Raw genomic sequence first — 22,914 nt, forward strand, 5'->3', positions numbered from 1 at the left:
ATAAAAATATCACAGTATCACTGTATTGCGATTACAGCTCTAAAATATATTATTTTTAAATGTCTGGCTAAAAAACAACCTTTTTCCCCACTGAACACAATACATTTTATTTTTAGGAAACAGAGAACATTTTGAAACCGTAAACATGTCAGGCTAAACGATTTAAATAAACAATTGAATTATTCTTAAATTAAGTGCAGTCGCTTCAGTGAGCCTAACCCTGCAGCTCAATAAACATAAATCAAAACAATTTCTGTAAAAATTAATTTAAAAGTGGATGAATGAAAAATGCAGTCATTAAACCTGCAGCTCAAAATGTTTTTGAAGACATGCTCACTTTCTACACATTCCTCTTTCAGTCCAAGATATGATGCAGAAATGCTCACCTTTCCTGGATTAAGTTTGGAGTGGGGAGGTACAAGGATTTGTGCACATTCACATAAGGACATAGAGAGTGCAAGTGTGCCACACACACACACACAAACACAGTCTTTCTCCGTACACTCAAACAGTGGCAAAGACACCTGAGATCCAGCAGATGGTTTTTTTAATTGTCATGACAATTTTTGGGGGGATTTGAAACCGTGACTTTTCCAAACCATTGTATACCATGCAGTTGTCGTCCCATGCCTAGTCTGTAGATTGAAATGGCCATTAACAGTTACTAAACAAGCTGCAAAACTGCTGCATGTTCTATACATAACTTCTGACAGCACTTCATGAGCTAGCAGCATAGAATCTAGCAGGACACCCTTAGCATCTTAGCTAGTGTCCAAAATTAACACAGCTTTGGCAAGTATATGAAAAGGGTTTTACTTGCCAAATGGCCAAGAACTTATAAATTCGAACAATGCATGGTTTTGAGAATGTGATATTGGTTATTGTAATCATCAGATTTCAAAGGTTATGATGTAATTATAAAAATGTATGATCAAGTACATATGCAATATACAAGTGAGGTGTGACACAGTATGCACTGAAAAACAAGAAACTCAAGTCTCAGAGTGATTCAGTTTGCAGTAAATGCTTTTCCACATGAACTCATCTCTACCAGCGCTGTAAGTTTGGGTCACTTAAACATGGATTTGATAATTAAACATGCTCCAAACACCTTCAAAATATTTATAAACAGTTCTCATTATAAATGTATGAAGCATCACTAACTTTTCAGGTTGTTTATGGTTTTCTAAAATATTAATATTGAATTATTTTATATTTTTATACTTTATGAAATACTAAAAACTCTATTTTTAAAGATTTCAAGCAAATATATTAAGAAATACATAAATATTAGAATTTATAATGTTAATGTAAATATATTTGTAATATTTGTAATTAAGATTTTTATTTTTCATATAATAACAAACTAGTGTTGTCACGATACCCAAATTATTGTTTCGATACCGAAACCTAGTCAAGAATTGCGATTAGATTGCGATTGCGAAAGAATTGCGATACTTTTTTGATACTTTTCCTGAAAAGGGAAAATACACTCTCAAATATTATTGATGTGCTTTATTTTAAAACTGGGAAAACATTCTAATCATGTAACACACTAATAAATGAACTTATGAACAGCAGATATATTAAACATTTGAACAAAATATGAAAAATAAAAAATAAAATAGAGCAATGACATTCAAGGTAAAGAAAGAATAAATTTAGCATTATTATCTCAGTCATCATAAGAAACATAAGAGTAATAAATTTATCTTGATTCTGAACTTTAAGCTGAGCGTTAATTAGCGTCATCTTTATTGAGCGTCATCTTTTTCTTCCAGTCGTAAACCGGCGGCCACAGTATCACTTGTGCTCGCACACGCAGCCTAGTGATGGGCGGGTCGGGTTTTTTCCCAACCAGCGGGTCCCGCTTTTATGAAATTATTTGGCCCGCCCCAGCCCGCAAATAAAGTAACATTTCTTTACCCACCCGGACCCGCGCATCGGGGACATCATGGAAGATACGTTGCTACTAGACTCATATTTCTCGTTCACTGAAGCTCCTCCCTCCACAGCAGCGCCCGAGCTCAGCGCTATTAGCAGCTCATGCGCAGCTCGTGAACAGCTCTGTGAACTGTTTCATCCTGTCAAAGAGTTACTCAAGATGTGACGGAGCATGTGATTTGTTGAATGTAGTGAACCCAAACGCCCTTCACTGAATGAGATCGAGTGATCTTCTCGTTCGTGAACGAGTGTAATGAACTGATACATCTCGTTCATGAATGAAATGAATGAGTATTGAGAGTGAGGAGTTATCGTCATAGCACAGAGCCCCTTCCCTCGATATCACAGTCTCCGCCATGTTGGCAGGACACCGGTGGTGAAACAGGATTGTTTACATGTGTTGTTAACTCTATAGTGGAGGAGGTTTTTGCAATTCCGCACTGTTTTACCATGCCTGGAAGTTACTGCTACATTAAAAAACTGCTCCAGTACCTCTCACGATACATATGGAAAACATAGGAACAATGGAATAAATTTGTTTTAGGTTACACCAAGCGCAAAACAGCGGTATTTGGAGAAGCTCTCAGGCATCCAAAATATTGACCCATACGAGCTTCCTGCAGCAGCACAGAGACCTGGAACATACATCCACACACACATACGGACATTGTGAATTATCTAGTTTTTGGTGTAAGTTACTACACAATGCAGGAGTTTAAAAGCCACAAGTTTTCTGCTGTGGCTGGGTCCATCTACAAGTCTCCAGGTGGTGAAAACAGCGTTTTTAATAAACAAAGTTTATTCAAATGCATTTTAGCGTGTTGTAATCACACTTTGCATTTAACTGACAAAGTAACTTTTTGTAACGAGATGTTCAATGTATACCAACATTTCCAACATGTTTTGATGTAGGCTAAAGCTGTGTATGTTTAGTTGTAATTTGATTTTTAGCCCAATGACACATACTGTACCAGGTTTTTGCGTTGGGGGCTGCAAAGTGGATAAATCAGTTCCGGGTTGGCTAGGGTAGTTAAATGTGTGATTGCAAGATGTAAATGTCCTTGTTAGATTAAAGCCATCAATAGCGTGAATGCAAGGTGACTTACATCGTAAACAAGATAATTCACAATGTCCATATGTGTGCACAGAGGTAAATGGTCCAGGTCTCTGTGCTGCTGCAGGGAGCTCGTATGGGTCGATATTTTGGATGCCTGAGAGCTTCTCCAAATACCACTGTTTTGCGCTTGGTGTGAGCTTGTTCCTGTAAAGTCCCCTTTCTTTCGCCTTATCTTTCTGCATGTGCTTTACTTTCTTCTTTTCTTTCTTGTATTCGTAGATCCGTCTCTATTCCACCTACATAATGCGCAAAAATTAAAGCGCTCTGGAATGTTTAGTCGCGCCTCTGTGAAGTTCTGAAGGCATTGCCCCTGGCAACTGATAGCGTGTCCCACCATCATGGCCGATCGGCTCAGACCCCTCCCAAATCAACACAAATTGACACGTGACTCCTCACTCTCAATACAGGGTCAGTGAGCCAAGCATGTAAATCTCGAGCAGCAATCAGCAGATACAAAGCGCAGTTATAGGTGCTTTTGCAGATATGCTCGTTTTAATATTTAACATACAGAACATAACTCCACGTTTAATCCCCGATTAATGTGAATATTATATATGAACTGTCTGACCAAACAATTAAAATGTTAATTATGGAAGAAAACCTTGTGCTTTGTTCATCTGAACAACTTATTTCAACTATTTAATGCGATTATGCACACATTTTAGTAAAGCCAAATCAGTTTAGTAAAGCCACTAATGTAGACATCTCGCTCTAGTGCTTTTTTGCTGCTTGCGTTAGGAGAAAAACACAGATGTGCATAGGGAGGCACTGGAAGCGTGCGTTGCACACACCAACATGAAATACGCCTCTTACAAATCTGGAACGCAGTCATTATTTGAAGTATCGATACTAATAAATTCAGGAATCGCGACGTTTTTTAATTTCCGAGAATTGTGATACTTTTGAAGTATCGGTGCACCGTGCAACACTAGTACAGACTCACTATTAATTGGTTGCCTAATTTGCTGAAACTCTATGGGTGTTTTCACATATAGTTTGTTTTAAAAGAACCAAACCCAGTTCACTGAATATTTATTAATTTAACAATTAAAACAGAGTCTAGAAAAATGTAAATGTAATTTGGGGGAAAAAAATTAAATGGGCCCCAAGTAAGTTGCACTGATACCTATACTGAGACACAAATTCAATTTCTGAACACACACACACACACACACACACACACACACAGCTGTAGTTATTGTTGTTGTTCTAAATGTCTCTGTTCTTGTGTTCAGATGCCTGTTTTCTCACACTGGAACCCAAACACAGCAAGCACTGATCTCATTCTGTCTGAGGAGTTATCCAGAAATTGTAAAAATTATATTATAAATATTAGATCTAGTAATTTGAAGCTAGAAGGGATGCTTTATCCAGCCTGACCAGTCAAATGACTGTTAACTGATGCTGAGCTCTGAGATGTCCTCATATAAGCTCATTAGTATCAATGAGGCTTGTGTGAATAGCATATGTTTCTATACTCCTACCTCCTCAGCGCATTGCTTGCTCTTCTTTAAAATAATATTAACAGATTTTCAGTACACAAACAAGCTAATTGCACATATTCATAAAGTCTGTATTGTCTCTGTGAATATTCAACATTTGACCTTTTTTTTAAAGAAAATTATACCATTTAAACTATTACTATTATTCCTTATCTGATTTTTAATTTAATTTTTTTTATTTTTCTTATTTTAATTTTATTTATTTTTTTCTTGTCAGTTGTACTTGACACTGTCTTGACACCCGATTTGTTACCTCTTGATTTTGTTATGTCACTGGAAAATCAATAAACAAAAAAAAAAAAAAAAAAAAAAACATTGACCCAACTGACAAGATCACAATGACAACAAATTGTGCACAATACTTTTTATTGAATTATCAGTTAAATACAAAAAGGATACAACACAAAATGTGATATACAGAACAAACAAACTAAAGTGATGTGGACTGTTGCTGTATGTTTTTGTAGGTTGTCTGGCTGTATGGTGACAGAGGAAGGATTTTCTTATGTCTCTTCAGTTCTGACTTCACACCCCTCACATTTGAGAGAGCTGGATCTAAGCTATAATCACCCTGGAGATTCAGAAAAACTGGATAAAATCAAGTATGTCCAGCAGGAAAAGGTTTTAGGTTTTATTGTTTAAACTTTTAAGGAATCAAGCAGCTCTCTGAAAAACTGGACAAATTAAAGTATGTTGAGTATGCTAACTGAACAAATTCTAGTATTTCCGAAATTTATGAAGAGATTTAGGTTTTATTGTTGACATTTTCAGTGTCTCTGGGTATGTCTATATGAGGTCTTAGAGGCTTCAACGATACAACAAATTTAAAGAGCACTAGTCTGAGCAGTAAAACCTTAACTAGACTAGCTCAGACAAAACAAATTAACAACAAAACATTACTTTAACTCTTTTTTGAACTGGCTACAAAACTGGTGTATCAGGATATTTATCGTATTGTGACTTTACTGGTGATACACAGCTTTACTAGCAACCAAGCCATGTACTCTAGCAACTGCACAGCCACACCCTAGCAGCCATGTTGTGTACCTTGGCAACCACATAGCAACCAACCAGAACATGTTATCAACTGTATAGCAACCACCCTAGAAACCACCCTGAGTACCTAAGCAATTGCATAACAACACATTATCAACTGCAAAGCAACCACATCACGTACCTTAGCAACCATATAGCAACTCCCTAGCAACCACCCTTGTACCTTATATAGTAACTGCATAGCAACAGCAATTTGTTCACTGACTGAATGTGACTCTGTGTGTGTTTTCTAGTGTGGATCATGGAGGAGAATCCAGGATTACAGCAGGACTACAGAAATGTATGTCTAAACACACTCTCACTCTCTCTCTCTCTCTCTCTCTCTCACACACACACACACACACACACACACATGCACACACAGCTCTAGTTATGTTGGCTTGGCAACAAGCCAACATACTGTTATGCTATTTAAACTTCTTCTTTTTCTTATTATTATTTTTCTGACACAGAAATTCTAAACGCTACTCCTCCTAGGGCTTTAAAGCCACAAGCCCCAAACTCGGCAGACACCTGCGGGATAGAGCGGTGCAGGTTGCTATATCTTTTCAGAATGATCAGACTTAAAGTTTTTTTTTTATTAATTTTTAAATGTAAAAACTCATTACCCATAGACTTCCATTGTCTGAGAAAAATCGCGCCCCTACTGGTTGCAATACCCGGAGTTTTGTTTACTTTCACTTTTACATTGGTTAAAAATACAAGTAAATAATACAATTTCCCTCAAACTGACAAGCTAAACCAACATATCTGATTACAGGGGTCAGGGCTCATTAATAATTTATTTCTGGGCAGAGACCAGTCAGACGAGAGAAGAATCACGGCTGGTCAGCTGCTGGAGGCATTGTCTCTTAGAGCTCACAACGAGCGAATTTATTCTTATTTAAGACCTTTTAAAACGGCGATTGCACGCAATCCACACGTTAGAGCACACCAAGAGCTAAATTCAGATGTTTCTGAACTGTTTAAAGTAATAACATGATATATTCGCGGCAGCCAACTGCCCGCGAGCTAGCGATGTATTTCTCTGAACACTTGAAGTCCACAGAGAAATTACAGCCTGTCACATTAAAACACTGCAGCGAAACGGCACAAAACAATTAGAAGAATATATTATACACATGAAAATGAGTGTTTATATGTGCTTGTGAGATTTCTCTGTCAGACTGAAAGTCTGCGATGCTCAGCGTTGCATAACATGGTAAAGCAGGGAGCTACACTGCGACAAAAATGTTTTTTTGCATCATTGCAAAAATGCATCAGCATTTGCATCACTGATTATTTTTGTACCTACTTATGTGTTATGCTATGATTTAATATGAGCATTTATTAAAACAGAAATGTGTATTTTAAGAATACGTTTTATAACATGCTCCGAGCATTCAACACATCGAGTTGGCTTCAGCCCCGCGCTGCGGGAAAGCTGAACTGAGCAGCTGGTGGCTCGCGCTGTGTTCGGTGCGAGAGAGAGCCGCGTCTCGCGAACAGCAACACTGAACTGAGCTCTCGTTCAGGACGTTCACGTCCTCCTGCACCTGAACGAACAAATACGAATCGCAGTTTAAATAAACAGAAAAAAAGAGCGAAAAGCGAAAGAGCTCAATTCAGCAGCGCGGTGTTCTGGTGTTCAGGGAGCAAGCAGAGACGCGTCTCATCTTGCTTTTGTACCGACAACAAATACATACAAAATATGTCGAAATACCCGTGTTGGAAAGTGTGTTCGAAAGATTATGTGTTTATATCTTAAGTCAAAGTAAAGAGTTGCAAAAAAATCGGATGTGTATCGTTATAATGGATGCGTTTGTCTCTTAAGGCGACCGCGTCTAATTGACTAGCTCTGCTCCAGTGTCTTTAATGTATGAAAATGAAAGTAAATCAATCACTGTCTTGACTTAATTACCTTGTAGTACAAGAATTTATCCAAAGTCAATCCAAAAATCAGATAGAATTGTTTTACTAGTGGGTGCAGGCCACTAGTTCATTTATGTAAGTGAGTATGGAAAAATAGTGTGTGAAATCTGTGAAATATTATACCCAAAAATTCTTTATACTGTAGGCTACCAGTGAAATTGATTTAAAAAATAATAATAATTAGGGACCTGACCATGTTTTGCTTAAGTGTTTCTTTCTTTACAAGTATACTTTCTTTCTGTACAACTCTAACCCCAGCTACAAGACAGAGCAATGCACTGTGTCTACTGTAAGAAATAGAACAAGGCATGTGGTTTAAAAGATGGCAAGTAAAACAAAAAGCACATCTGTATGCAATACAGTTTCATTATTGTTCATTTTTATCCAGTAATTACTATAAATAATTTGGGCGACCAAATTATGTTTTGTGCCAGTAACTGAAAAAGTGGTGACTGATAAGAGCCACCAGTGGAAAAAGTTAGTGTAGTTCCCTGTGGTAAAGTCATTTATATATATTTTTAAGAGCATCTTAAAATAAAATATATATTCAGAATGCACACAATCCACCCTTTAGAACACAACAAGAGCAAAATCCAGGGGTTTTTGTGCCGTGTATGTGTGCAAAACGCAATATTTGACATTGTGAAGGGAAAAAAAGTCACATGACAGCCGTGTTTTGGGGCGAGATCGGACAAATAAATACACATTTCATTCACACTGACAAGCTAAACCAACATATGTTATTATTATCGGGTCAGATCTCATTAATAAATTATGTCTCACACAATCCACCCATTAGAACACAAGAAGAGCAGAATTCAGGTGTTTTTTAGCTGTGTATGTGTGCAAAATGAAATATCAGAGCGATACAGCTTATGAATACTGGAAGAAAAAAAAGTCCATCTCTCCAGCTTCAAAGGACAGTGCCTAAGGCATTTCATCGGTAGATCGGACAAATCAAGTACACGATTATTTAAAAATTCATAATAACTTGGCGAATATAAACGAAAACACATGAACATAAACTATTGAGAAATAAATCGAAAATAGGTATTGATGCTGGATTGAATATTAAAAGAGATTGCATTCACCAGCTGCTTTCAGTATGTTGTCCACACGATGGCGCCACAGGATAAATACTAAATACTTCAAGCTATATTTAGAGACAAAGCAGTTCTTGCAAATAAATACATAAATATCCTATTTTCAAGTAAATTATGATTCCTTCTGTGAGTACTATTATATGCACAACGTGAAAATAGAGTCAAATTGAATGGTATTTAGGAGATTATAGTTTTAGCATTATTACTATATTGGGCCTTATTGAAGTTTATAAAAAATTATAATGAATATTTATAAATGTTTTATTTATGCACATAAATACATTTGAAATATTACACGAGTTTGAATGAGTTTAAATTGATTAGAAATAGTTAATAGAAGCAAAGTTTGATTGAGTCTAATGGGATTTGGAGCTTGGCTCATCTGAACATCCTGACAATTAAAGTCTAAGGGATTTTTATGATTTTTATTATTTATTTTTATTAAAACCGTAAGTCCAATAAGTTAGAAAAAATATAGCACACCTCATCTGTTCAAAGACTTGAACATCATCTCCTAGATATTAAATTTTAACATATTTTAATAGTATTGCCAATATTTTTATCAAGTTATCACACATTACTGAAAAAGTGAAGAAAGGACACTGATAGTTATCTATTTTCATGTTGTGCATATAATAGTACTCACAAAAGGACTCATAATTTACTTGTAAAGATACATGTCCATTGTGTAACTGCATCATTTATACACACCATTGTGCTTGGACCCCTTTTGATCTCCTTGATTTAAAATGCATTGTTTCAGAGTGTGTCGTTGCCCACAATGCGACGGTGACAGGACTGTGAAATACATACACGAGAAAAATAGGCATGACTTATTTCACATCCAGCTAGACAACCCTGTCGTAGCTGTTATCATAGCCCAGGCTTTTTATTAAAAAAGAAAACAAAGGGACCATGGAAAAAGACTGTTGCAGGTGTATTTTTTATGGTATTATTTTTTTTATTTTTTTGCAGCAGGGCAACTCAAGAATGTTGTGCACACAAGTACTGTGGCTCTTTTGCCCCATGGCCAAGATGGCCAAGCCAACATCAAAGTTAGTTCACTAACTTTTAATTCTAGTTATTGTTGTTGTTCTAAATGTCTCTGTTTTTGTGTTCAGATGCCTGTTTTCTCACACTGGATCCAAACACAGCAAGCACTGATCTCATTCTGTCTGAGGAGAACAGAAAGGTGGCACGTGTGCAAGAGAAACTGTCGTATCCTGATCATCCAGACAGATTTAATAAGTGTCATCAGGTGTTGTGTAGAGAGAGTGTGTGTGAACGCTGTTACTGGGAGATTGAGTGGAATGGAGATAAATGTGTGTTTATATCAGTGTCATATGAGAGAATCAACAGGAAGGTAGATGAGGAGTGTGTGTTTGGATGTAATGATCAGTCCTGGAGTTTGATCTGCACTCCTGACAGTTATTCATTCAAACACAATAACATAGAGGCTGATCTCTCTGTGAAGCCTATTAGCAGAAGAATAGGAGTGTATGTGGATCACAGAGCAGGAACTCTGTCCTTCTACAGCATCTCTGAAACAATGAGATGCACAATCCACACAGTCCAGACCACATTCACTCAGCCGCTCTATCCTGGGTTTGGTTTTTTTTCTTATGGATCATCAGTTACACTGTGTTGATGAATCAGAAGAGATTGACAAGAGATTCTACTCATAATGCTTTTAGCTGCATGATAAATCAGTAACAGTGAGATGTTAGTCTCTTCATGACATTAATACTGTGGCTGACTTTCTGTCATTGAAATAACAGACAGAATAAATGTATCAGAAATCCTCTTATAGACAGTAAGATCAGTTTGTGTGTGTGTCTTCATTTGTGTTTTTATTTTAGTTTGTATTATTTCTATCAAACTTTATTTTCAACTGAAAAGTTCTTCATGGACCATGTTTGTGAAAAGTACATGTAATACATTTTTCTCTGTTTTTTTTTCTTCATAAATAATACAACATGGTGAGAAATGAACTTGAGATCAGAATTGAATTGAACTGATGTTTGTATCATGAATATAATCAATTCCTCACAAGAGGAGAGTTTCTGACATTATAAAATAAAACATTCATCATAGCATTTAATAAAATATATTGTAACTACAGAAAAGCTGTACTCAATTATTATGGGATCTCTTTCATCTGTGATTTTATTTACTTTTTATTTACTGTTTTTTTTATTTACCTAAATGTGTAAAAATGTGATAAAATATGTATAATATTTGCTGAGTTGATAACAACAGCAAAAATATGATTGTTTTAATTATTTGTATTATAACAAACCAATCAAGAAATATGTTATGATTATAATAACAACATTGTACTCTTAAATAAAAAGTATGTATGCATGTATTAATATTTATCATATAAGTTTTAATGTAATAAAAAATTAATACCAGTATAAAAAAACTAATTGCAATAATTATTTTATTATTTTATATTATTTTATATTATTTAATAATAAAATAATGTCATTAAAAAATACCATTGGCCTGAGTAATTTTGACCATTATAGAATTGTGACTTTAAAGATTAGTCATTTAGGTGGTAAAAATACTGTGAAATTAATAATGGCATGGATTTTGGAGCATAACAACTGAAGGTTTATGAAACATTAGCCAATAAAGCATTTTTTTAAACAACGTAACTTAAAGTTGTGGACTAAAATATTATTTCAACCATACAGCATGTGAATAAATAAAATTCATAATTTTCATAACATTTCATTATTCATAAAATACATAACGTTTCTGGTGTTTGGATTTGTACTTCAATATAATGAGCTCCAAGTTTAAGAATAGTCCTAGACTTCTCTCTCTCTCTCTCTCTCTCTCTCTTTAACAGTATTAGCTCAATGATATACGTCTTCCTTCCGTTAGAATTTTCCTGCCTTGCTAAATGTTGGGCTCATGATCAATAAGTTCGCCTCAATCTGATTCAGTGAAGTCAAACCGCAGACAGTGAAGCCTCGGAGACCCGCGCGCTTTGAGGCGGGAACAGAGGATTCCGCTTGGTCTTAAAGCCTCCCGCAAACATCCACGATCACAAATAACAATGATTTTCGTAAAATAATTATTAATTATTAATTGATGATTTGTTATTATCATTATGGTCTTGAAAAAATAATAATATGGGCTGCGAGAAAATTATGAAGTGTAGTGCAGGCATGTTTCAGCCCAGTAACACACCGTTCCTCAGAGCCAAAACACAGACCGAATTCTGTTCAGCTGGAGGGGCTTGGGTTTTGGATAGTTATTCATGGCTTGTGGGGGTCGAGATAAAGGTGTGAATTGCTCTTTCATATGGATAGTGTCTTATGAGGCTTTCACTTGCTGAACCGGTTTATATAGGACTGATGTTTTGGTTATATTCACAGTGCTGGCTCTCTCTGACGAGAGAAATGCAACATTCACAGATTACACAATTCATTTTCGTTTAAAAACATTTCAAGCTTTCTGTAGATATATTTTTAATGTAGCCTACCTATGTGAGACACTACGATATTATGTTAATTAAAAAATTATCATTATCATTATCATGAAAAATTAAAGTGATGAGACGGCGCCTCCCTGTCAGTAATGCACATTAATAATTTTTGCACAAACACTTGAATATGAGCTTCTTATCGCGAGTAAAATTCATGTTAAACATATTTAACTTGATCAGAAGGTTGACTGCAAGAGTCGAGCGGGATGTTAAGAGTTAGTCTGTTTCTTTTACTGATTATTTTCGAGTTAAAGCATGATTTAAACAGATTCACACTCAATCGCTTTCGCAATAATGCGTTCAAACAAATGTAATCTTACAGTCAGTGTTGGGAAAGTTCACTTCCCAGACAGCACACATACGTTGTGCCGATGTCGAGCCGACCTACAAAATTCCATCGGGACGATATCGCTCAGGGAGCGTTTGCTAATAGGCAAGATGTCTCGGCGACGTCGGCCTCTGATCGGAAATGCTCTCCGGCCGATGCTGGGACGATACATCCCGGCCGCTCTGCGTGGACGCGGTTCACAGGCGTTTTGCTCATCGTTACGGATCACCCGCGGCTACCACCGCTGGTTTATAATAAAACAATACACACCACTCTCAAGAACAGACGCAACTTTATTAATATTTTCATTTATTTCATATTACATGTACAAATACATTAACATTTACCAGATGCTTTGATCAAAAGTGGATAATTCGGTAGTCTTTCGAAAATTAACCATGATTTTACTACAGCTTTTGCATTAAAACCATAGTAAAAACAAAAATAACAATTCCTACAGTACTTGCATGGTTAAATGCTGTATGAGTATAGCACTTTTTTCACAATACTTATTTCAAAGTAGGTTTAAAGAAAATGCATGTTTCAAGGTTACAGTTTAAAAAGCCAGAGATGACTGAGACTCACTGGGAAGACCATCTTCTAGTTCATAATAAAAAGTCATGTGTTCAGTGCTGTCAGCATCGCAGGCTAACTTTATGCCAAGAACTTTTTAAAAAGAGTTACATAAACACAAAATAAAACCAGGCAAACAATAATTAAGCAATTAAAATGTTTTAAATTGCATGATAAAAATTCTAAAATATTTCTGATAAAATCTTACTAAACAAGTCTCTAGTTTTGTATTCAGTTAACATTAACATTATCTTTCAACATTTTTAAAGGGTAAGTAAAAAAAAATGCAATCCATTTTGTATTTTGTTATATTGTTTGTAACATTTGTAAAAGAACAATTTATTCTTTCTCCAAGATACCGTTTATTTGCAAAACTGATACAAAACAGCATGTTTTCATTTAGATGCTGCATTGTGTCATTTCGTCAAAACTCGTCATTTCATTTTGCATCATCCTGCAGAGTGTTGCTTACAAATAAAAGGGGACATGTAGACATGTAGTTCATGTACAGTTGTTGTCTGTAGTCTTTGTGAGCGTTGGTGTCATCTGAAGTCTTCACAAGTGAGTCTGGATTCAGTTTGGAGCTGGTGTAATCTCTAGAAACCTTGGGATTGACATCCTGAGATAGAAACAGGAAATAAAAAGGAGAAAGTTTAGAATAGCTGCTGCTGTTCATATTATTTCAGACAAAATATTATTTATTTAATCACATATAACTGGAGTGCATGGTTATTAGATGTGTTGTGTGAATACTAAACTATGTATTTTAATCTAATTTAAACAACAACAAAAGAGTCCAAGCCCCAAATATTATTAGGAAGGCTATTTCAAAGTAAAATACCAATAGGTTTTGCTTCCTTTAGTGGACTTTGATAAATTCTTGGTATTAGAATTTAGTGACCTCACTACAGGCCATGCACCATAGATGCTGCTGCCTCAATTTGAGCTTATTTTGCTCTATATATCTGATTTAATCACAAGTAGGTTTAATAAACGCACATCCACTTCCAATTCACCGATCAATAAACAAAAATCGACACACTGCCACTAATGCTCTCAAAATCAGTTTATTCATGAAGTGTTTCATGTGATCCTTGTAAATGTAATATTTGTGGAACAGGCATCTCTTTAGAATGGAATACACATTTCAGTGGGTGGAACATCATATTTGTAATTTATACTACCGTTAAAAGTTTGGGGTCAGTACGATTTTTTTTTACGTCTTGGAGAAAAGTCTCTTCTGCTCAACAAGGCTGCCTTTATTTGATCAAAAGCAAGTAAAAAAAACTGTAATATTGTGAAATATTACAATTTAACACAACAGTTTCTACGTGAATATATTGTGAAATGTGATTTATTTCTGTGATCTAAGCTAATTTTTATTACTCCAGTCTTCAGTGTCACATGATCCTTCAGAAATCATTCTGATTTGCTGCTCAATAAACATTTTCAATTATTATCACTGTCTTATCATTTATCAAAAGTTAAAACAGACATTTCTGTTTCAAACACTGTACTGTTTTAAAACTTTATTCATCAAAGAATCCTGAAAAAGTGAAGGAACACAGCAGTTTTCAACACTGATAATAGTCAGAAATGTTTCTTCAGAAGCAAATCAGAATATAAGAATGATTTCTGAAGATCACGTGACACTGAAGACAGGAGTAATGATGCTGAAAATCCAGCTTTACCATCACAGGAATAAATTACTTCTCTAAATATATTCAAATAGAAAACTTATTTTAAATTGTAGTGAATTGTATTCATTTCATAAATTAAACTGTGGTTGCCATAAAATACTTTCAAAAACACAAAAAAACCATACCATCCCAAACTTCTGAAACAGTTGTGTATGTTCAAGATTGTACTTAGTTCATTTTTTATTTATTTATTACTTACTAGTCCTGCAGTTTAAAACAAAATTGTGTGAAAAATGCTTTTACAGGCTATTTAGTTATCATTAACATCTGTGTAATGTTCACAAATTGCTTGTGATTAGTTTAGTTGAGGTTGACCTGGAATATCCTACATTAAAAAAAGTCTATGGCCAGCACTACAGATTATGCTCCCCTTTTGATGAAAGAAGTCACATCTGATTTGTTACGAGCATTAGTGACAGAATCATCAGCGAATCAAATTTTGACGTTCAATGACAGCACACCCTCTGGGTCTAGAGACGTGCCCAGTGCTACCCCCAGCGTTAGACTGCCCTTTTAGTCAGGGATTTCCAAAGTACGAAAGTGAAATTCAATGAAAAGAAAATACAGCCTACAGATCTGGTTGCCAATCTACTAAAATGCTTTTTTAAGGTGCTCTTTTGCAGAAAAAAAGAGAATAACTGAGAAATGAAGACTTACACCTGAGAAAGGAAGACCTAAACCCAAACTGAAGGCCAGCAACATTTTTATGCACCATTTCAAAGATTGCAACTACGAGTGCTTTGAGTGGCTAACAGTTAACACCAAGCACAAGTTATTTTGTTGGCCGTGATTACTTTTTAATCTGAGTCAAGGGACATGAAATGAGTTCTTTATTATTTGATGAGTATTGTATTATGCACTAGAGCTGAAGATCTTTGCCCGAACCCGATGGGACCCGTTGGGACCCGACGGGTTCGGTCGGGTTCTGGCTTAATTTCTATCATCTTACGCGGGCTCGGGCCGGACTCGGGCTTGCACTCAGGTTTGCGAGGTAAACGAGCGGTCATGTGATGTGTTTCGATTAGTGCGAGAAAGATGCGAAAATGAATGCTGAGTAGGTGTAACGGAGGCTTGCCTCTGGCGATTACGTTTTGGTTGCACCAGCAACTAAAGCAAAGTCTGAGGTGTGGAAAAGTTTTGACCATGATTATAATGAGAATAATGAGTGACTAATGACGCAAAATCAGTGAGCGCAGGAACGCGCTGAAGACATCTACAGTGGATTCAATCATTTTCCTCCACAAAAACATGTAGACCTAGCCTAATCTCTGTGAGTAAAGGTTTTTCAAATGATAACTAAATATTCATTGAGTCTTAAATGCAGAATGTTGACAGAGTATTTACGCTAATGTTGGCATTCTTTTATTAAATAAAGCAAATCCGGCGGAGCCTTTATCTTAATTTCGTTATTGCCAAATACCCATCTTAATTTAAATTTTTTTTAAATAACTCGTTGTTATTGGTGCGTTGGTCTATTTATAGGTTAAATGAGCCTATGTCTAGAATGCTGAGATGTTACGATGTCACAGAGGACTTATTTTATTTCTTTATTCCAACTTCCAAGTGGTCTAGTCTACGTTAGTTATGAGTAAATTATGTTAAAACATGAATAAATTACTCATTGTTGACAAAAGGCAAAAGAGCTGTGTGCGTGCGCACATTTGAATAATGTCGGGCTGTAAACGGGTTCGGGCTTTAAAAAAAGCTGTAAATCTAAATGTACTTGTCGGGCTCGGGCCGAAACCTGTCGGGCTCGGGTCCTGTCGGGCCTAACTTTTAAGGCCCGATTACAGCTCTAACATCTGGTGTGTGTGATAACTGACTTCTCAAAGACGCTGCGCATGATTAGATAATCATGCACTGTTCTAAAATAGCAAATAAAATGTGACGCGTCCGGTGTGTAGGGTTGGGTATCGTTTGAATTTTAGCGATTCCAATTCCGATTCTGCTCTAGTTTCGATTTCAAAGATAAAAAATCCAATATAAAAAAATTAAGTCAAACATTTAGATGTCAAACATGTTTCTGTCTTTTTACAAAGCATTCTGTTGCAGCTGAATAACATGAGCAAAAATCAGCAGCTTACAAAACACTGCAAGAGGAATTTTGCCTGTGCTTGAAAAAAAAAAATACCATAGCAAAAACAATTAATTAATAAAATATTAAAGTGTTAAAGACAAGTAACCAGTCAGTAGTAAGATATGAACAAACAAATCAATTAGCAATATCATAAATACAACTAAACAAAATTTCAGGTACACAAACTGTAATTAAAAGTTTAAAAACACTGCATAGTTTTCTTTTTATAAATAAAATAAAGATTAATCAATTAAAGTCATTCAATATATTCAGTCGAGATCAGTGAATGTTTTTCTTTTGTTCTTTGATTAACATTAATGACAGACGCATTTATTAGGCTGTTGTCTCTTTAAACAAAAATACTGTACGTGTTTGTTTTCTTTCTCATCTGTTCATCTGTTTAGATTCATGTAAGACAAAAAAGTATGTGTTTATGATGATATACTGATGTAGTTTTCTGTATATTGGTCGACAAATATGAAAGAAGTCAGTTTCGGCTCGGAACAACCTTTTCTACAGTTGAAATACATGGAATGGTTCGAGAACGGACACAAACCCGGGAACCCACAGCGTGACCGCAGACCGCTGCTCTTGTTCACTATCCATTTCGTTCAGTATTCATTTTAAAAACTATTGGTTTATAAATCTGTATCGGCCAGTGTGGTCCAAACTAGCTATCAGTATTGGAAAAATCCACTATCGGTCGAACTCTAGTTGATAATACTGTGGTGCTGTGTGGATGTCCAGAAGAAAAAAAACAAAAAAAAAACAAGACCAAATCAATACCGGTGGCTACTGGTGATACATTGAGGTCTAATGAAGCAAAATGATCGGTATGTAGGAGAAAATGAACACTACTTACAACAGTATTACCTTTAATCCATAGCCTGGGCAACCAGCTGTCAGCACGTTCACAACTGTCTATAGAACGTGACTTCTCTGTCGCATGACAACAGATGCACGGGCGAGATACTGGAGCTGATGACGCTGTGTCCGGCGCAGCATCGTGATGTCTATCAGCCATCGGCGATGGACGATGGCATCTTCAATCAGGCCAACCCTAACCAGGATGACATATTTAAACAATTGTACACAACTTTGAATAAAGATTTTATATTTTATTAGCTAAACAAATGCACAGCTTCCACCAAGAAATAAATAGTTCAAGCAAGAGTACTGCGCCAACTGCTGTTTTCCCGGATGAGCCTGTGTTATTACATTTTACAGGTTGTTATCCAGGGATAACATACATCGGAATGTCGCAACTGACCAATCAGAATCAAGTACCCACAGAGCCATGTAATAAAAGTAATTAGCTACTGGTAAACTAATCATTCACAAAACATGACTATGTGTTCATAGATGATTAATAAGTAATGTTAATATTTTTATCTATGTTCTGTAGATTAAGTTATAAATAACTTACAAAGCTTTCTGCACCCACAATCTAAAGTGTAAACTACTCATCAGTTGTAAATGTAAACTTTCCGGTTACAGGTTGGTTGATTTTGTGTGTGTGTGTGTGTATAATGTATGTGTGTGTGTGTGTGTGTGATATATATATATATATATATATATATATATATATATATATATATATATATATATATATATATATATATATTAGGGGTGTAACGATACGCGTATTCGTATTGAACCGTTTGGTACGAGGCTTTTGGGTTGGTACGCGGTACGCATTATGTACCGAACAGTTCGTTGGACTAATTAATTATATTTGAAAAAAAAAAAAAAAAGAGAAATATAATGATATGCATTCAACAAGGTAGCCCAATAACCCAAACGACGTAACAGGCAACGCCCTTGAAACTCCTGAAGAAGAAAAAAACACCAACTTATACTTTATGTTTATGTTAGGCTACTCAGTCAGGCGCTCACTCAGTATGCGCTGAAGGCTCGTTGCAAAATGGCCAATGGTGGATAAAAATGGCTAGATGACAATAGGGTACACCAGCGTGAATACAAAAAAAAACTAAAAAAAAAACACCTGCGGGAATACTTGAAACATGTCAACTCATTTACGCCGACATCACCTTATTGTGTCAGTATCTGGGAAAAGACGACGCAAACATACACGCAACAAACTATCCCCGCAGCATTTAGACACCGGTACACCATTATAGCTTACAGGGAATCCAAAGTGCACCCAAACACCAGACCTGTTGGTTATTGGAGGATCTTCTATTTCTGGTCTGTTAAATGCATTAGACATTTTGCAACGAGCCTTCATCGCATACTGAGTGAGCAAGCGCCTTAGGGGCCGTTCACACATTGCGCCTAAAAACGCGTGGAAAACGCTAGGCGAGTCTTTCTCCTACTTTCCAAAGCGCTTGGGCAGAAGCGCTCATGAGACGTCTGCCTTTGCTAAGCAACAATGACGTGCTCTCTCCATGAGACCCGGAAATTTCAGCAAAGGATAAATGGATTTGCTGCTCTAAAAATCGCTTGCAGTAGCTCTGCTACTAAATTTATTTCAAAAAAATTGCAATCCATATACAACTATGATCAGCTGTTCCTTCATCTTGGCTGAGTTTTCAACGTTGTTGCAGGCAAGGATGAAGCTGATTGGTTAGTTCTTGTCACATGACCCGCGGTGCGCTTGCAGCATTCTGAAAAGTTGAGATGTTTTTACATTTTGCTGTATCTAAAACGCACCGAACCGAACCGTGACATCAGTGTATCGTATCGAACCGTGAATTTTGTGAACCGTTACACCCCTAATATATATATATATACACACACAACTGGAAACCACAAAGTTTGTAAAACATTTACAACTGATGAGTAGTTTACACTTTAGATTGGGGGGTGCAGAAAGCTTTGTAAATAATTTATAATGTTTATTGAGATAATAGTACAATGTTGACATTTCAATTATTTAGAAGTGATTCATAATATATTAACTAGTAACTATTAACAATTAAGGATCTGTTTGATTTTTTTCGTGATGTTATTTTTTTTAAAGATTGCTTATGAAAGATGTGTAAATCATAGCATATTACTTGATCATTAGTGAATGTATATTCATGTCACTTGTAAATTATTTATAACTTAATCTACAGAACATAGATAAAAATATTAACATTTATTTCTATGAACACATAGTCATGTTTTGTAAATAATTAGTTAATCATAATCTAATTACTTGTAAATGACTTTTAAAATTAATTTACAAAAAGTACACAAATTATTAGTATATCACTTATTAAGCGCTTATGAATGTTTTGTAAATGATTAGTTCATCATTAAATACTCATAATAAGTGCATTACACATATGGCTGTGTTAGCTGTAACAGAGATGTGTAAGATGTGTACAGGTATCTTACAGTTGTTTATTGAAGGCCCTGACTGAAACCCCACGGTACTCACTGTCTTACAGCAGGTTCACTCAGACTCTGATCGTCATCACTGAAGAGTCCAGGAACAAACCAAGCAATCTGACACAGAGACAACAATATTTACTCTGCAGTTCCAGGTTCATTAGAAGGAAACAAGCAAGAGTAGAAGTGAAATGGAGATAAAAGACAGAATAATATATAACAATTATAATAACATATGTAATATACATATTCTACTACTAATAATATAATCTTAAAATAACACAATCTATATTTTTAGTTTTAGGTTGAGTGTGACTTACGTTATGTCAGGGACTTCTTAAAATTGGTGAAATATATTCTGAAAAAGGCATATTAATGTATTTCATGAGCTTCTTCAGTTCACCTGTATTTCTAAGTCAGTATCTCCCTTCAGAAATGTTGAAATCTTGGAGCTTCACTTCTGTTCTGTAGAGTTTCTTTCTGTCCTCCTGAAATCACAGAACAATTTGTATTAATATCTGTTTATCATGAAATATCGAAACTAATGTGAACTTGATTTCAGCCGATTACACTCTCACTGTAAGTGACGTCATCGATTCAGTAAATCAGCCTTTTCCAATAACATACTGAAAAATCACCAGCAAAACATTCACAGAGCCATCAAAATATCTCATACACACACGAAGATTTGATTAAAAGCCCAGAGTTTCATCAACAAGAGCTCAATCTATAGAGTTAGCCTACCTGAAAACTGCTAAGATGCTAACGGACTTTTCCGAATACACAAAACCGTTTCTATAAAATAAATTTAATTGAAACATGTCAATAACAGACAGGAAACGTGTCAGGAACCTTTGTATGTAATATTTGTGTGGTTTTAGAGACTAAACTTACCTAAAACAGTGTAAACTGCAGCGAGAGACGGAGATTTTTGTGTTGACGCCCCGTTTCCATGGCAACTCTGCTTCCCGCTTGCGCAGGACTCAACGGGCACTTACACAAACAAACATCTAGAGTTAAAGCATTACATTTATAATGTACAGTTTCATTTAATAATTAATGTAAAAATCATTTTGTAGTTCAGAAGCAACAGGAACAATAGCTCACCATATTATTTCACCGGATTATTTCTGGAAGCCTGTAAAAGAGTGAAAAACACGGTGAAAAAGCAGTCAGGACTTCTCTTTAATTATCCTCTTTTACATTTTCCCTCCGAGAAACTTCTGAAAACGCATTAAGGCGTTAACATTACCGTGACCGTTGGCTAAATAAGTTAACGGTAAAATTATTTGAAAATGAGCCAGACTCTTCAGCTGCCCATAGACTGTATAAAACACACCGTGTGCCTTACTAGTACATTTTCAGTGTCACAGAATTAACAAAGTAGTATTTTTGTCTAATTGAGCTGAAGTGAAATCGTAACGTTACCTGAGAGCCACAGATGTCGCTGGGATTATCCTCTTCTCTCTCTCTGGGTGGCTAAAAGAGATGAATACTGGGCACGCGCACACAGATAAGCGCGGCATCGGCCCGCGGTCGTGAACCAACTCAGGGCCGACGATTGATAAGCTGGAGAACAGAGCACTGACCAAATTATATCGGCCTCCGCCAGGCCGATGTTTTATAGATGTTTTAGGTATAGAGGCCGACGTTTCGATATTGGGCCGACGTCGGCCAGACGTACATGTGCTGTCTGGGTTTCTACATGAACTAGTTCAAAGTTCAATTCACAAATTTTAAAATGAACTAGTTCAGTTCATAGTTCAAACTACAAAATTTTGAACTAAGTTCACACAGTTCACAGAATGAACTAGTTCATAGTTCTTTTTTTCCATATGTTGCTGCGAGCTATTATTTTTCAAAATTATTGCAACATCGCCAAAATAGAATCACAGACAGCAATTATTTTATCAGTTTTAACAATGAAACTATGCGTCAGATTTCATCTTTTGAATCCTTATCCAACCAGTGTTTACATTAGCATTGAGGGGACAGCACTTCCCCCTTGTTGCTCTAATGCTTTGTCTCCCATTCTCACCGTCCTTGTCATAAACATCATAAAATTCTTTTAAATGATCATAAGCCTTCTTTCTACATGCTGCTGTCACCTCGATGCCTTTTTTTTTTTTTTTTTTTGATGACGCGTCACGCATGCGGCGGACGGTGGTGCGACACTGGTGGCTGGTGTTGCCAGATTGGGTGTTTTTCCGCTACATATTAAGACCCGTTTACGGTGTGTTTTAGCCGGTTTTTCGCCTGGAAGGCTCTATAGAAATCTGGCACCCTATTGAATGAAGTTAACCTGAGAGAGCGTGCGGTTCACAGACACCAGAATGAACGAGTTGACAGTAACGTTCATCAGGCATTAATACAGCACGTTCAGTTCACATTCGCCCAAAATATGAATGAGTTCATGAACTATCCTTCAATGAACGCGCGTGTTCAGGCACAACACTGCTTACAGTGCTACATTATCAGCATGCTATCTGATTTTGAAATCTTGAAGAAGTTAATCGATCTGTTTAGATAAAATAACTGACAAAGATGTTATTTTCATCACAAACAAAATTTTCACAGCAGAAAGCAGCAATTAAAGATGTAGCTAATGCTTACAATGTTATTAGTTTGGCATGTGATATAGGGAAAAAGTTTACACATAGCTTAAGCCACTTTGAAACTCTCCTGTTACTTTTTAAAATTATTATTATTATTTTATATGCTTTGTTATGAACATAACATTTCAAACATACTGAAATACTTGA

The 22,914-nt window shown here is 36.0% G+C and overlaps 1 protein-coding gene across 1 annotated transcript in view; it reads left to right on the forward strand.

The window, feature by feature from the left end:
* LOC113071644 (NACHT, LRR and PYD domains-containing protein 12-like) overlaps positions 1-10,770 on the forward strand; it is a 75,768-nt gene extending 64,998 nt beyond the window's left edge. Inside the window, exons 7-9 of the mRNA XM_026244952.1 lie at positions 5,031-5,165; positions 5,853-5,899; positions 9,755-10,770. Coding sequence (XP_026100737.1) covers positions 5,031-5,165; positions 5,853-5,899; positions 9,755-10,281 — 709 coding nt within the window. The 3' untranslated portion in view covers positions 10,282-10,770. The remainder of the gene's footprint in view (positions 1-5,030; positions 5,166-5,852; positions 5,900-9,754) is intronic.
* The last annotated feature ends 12,144 nt before the right edge of the window (positions 10,771-22,914 follow it).

The sequence above is a fragment of the Carassius auratus genome, unplaced genomic scaffold (genome assembly GCF_003368295.1).
Source record: "Carassius auratus strain Wakin unplaced genomic scaffold, ASM336829v1 scaf_tig00007763, whole genome shotgun sequence".
Classification (NCBI taxonomy): Eukaryota; Metazoa; Chordata; class Actinopteri; order Cypriniformes; family Cyprinidae; genus Carassius; species Carassius auratus.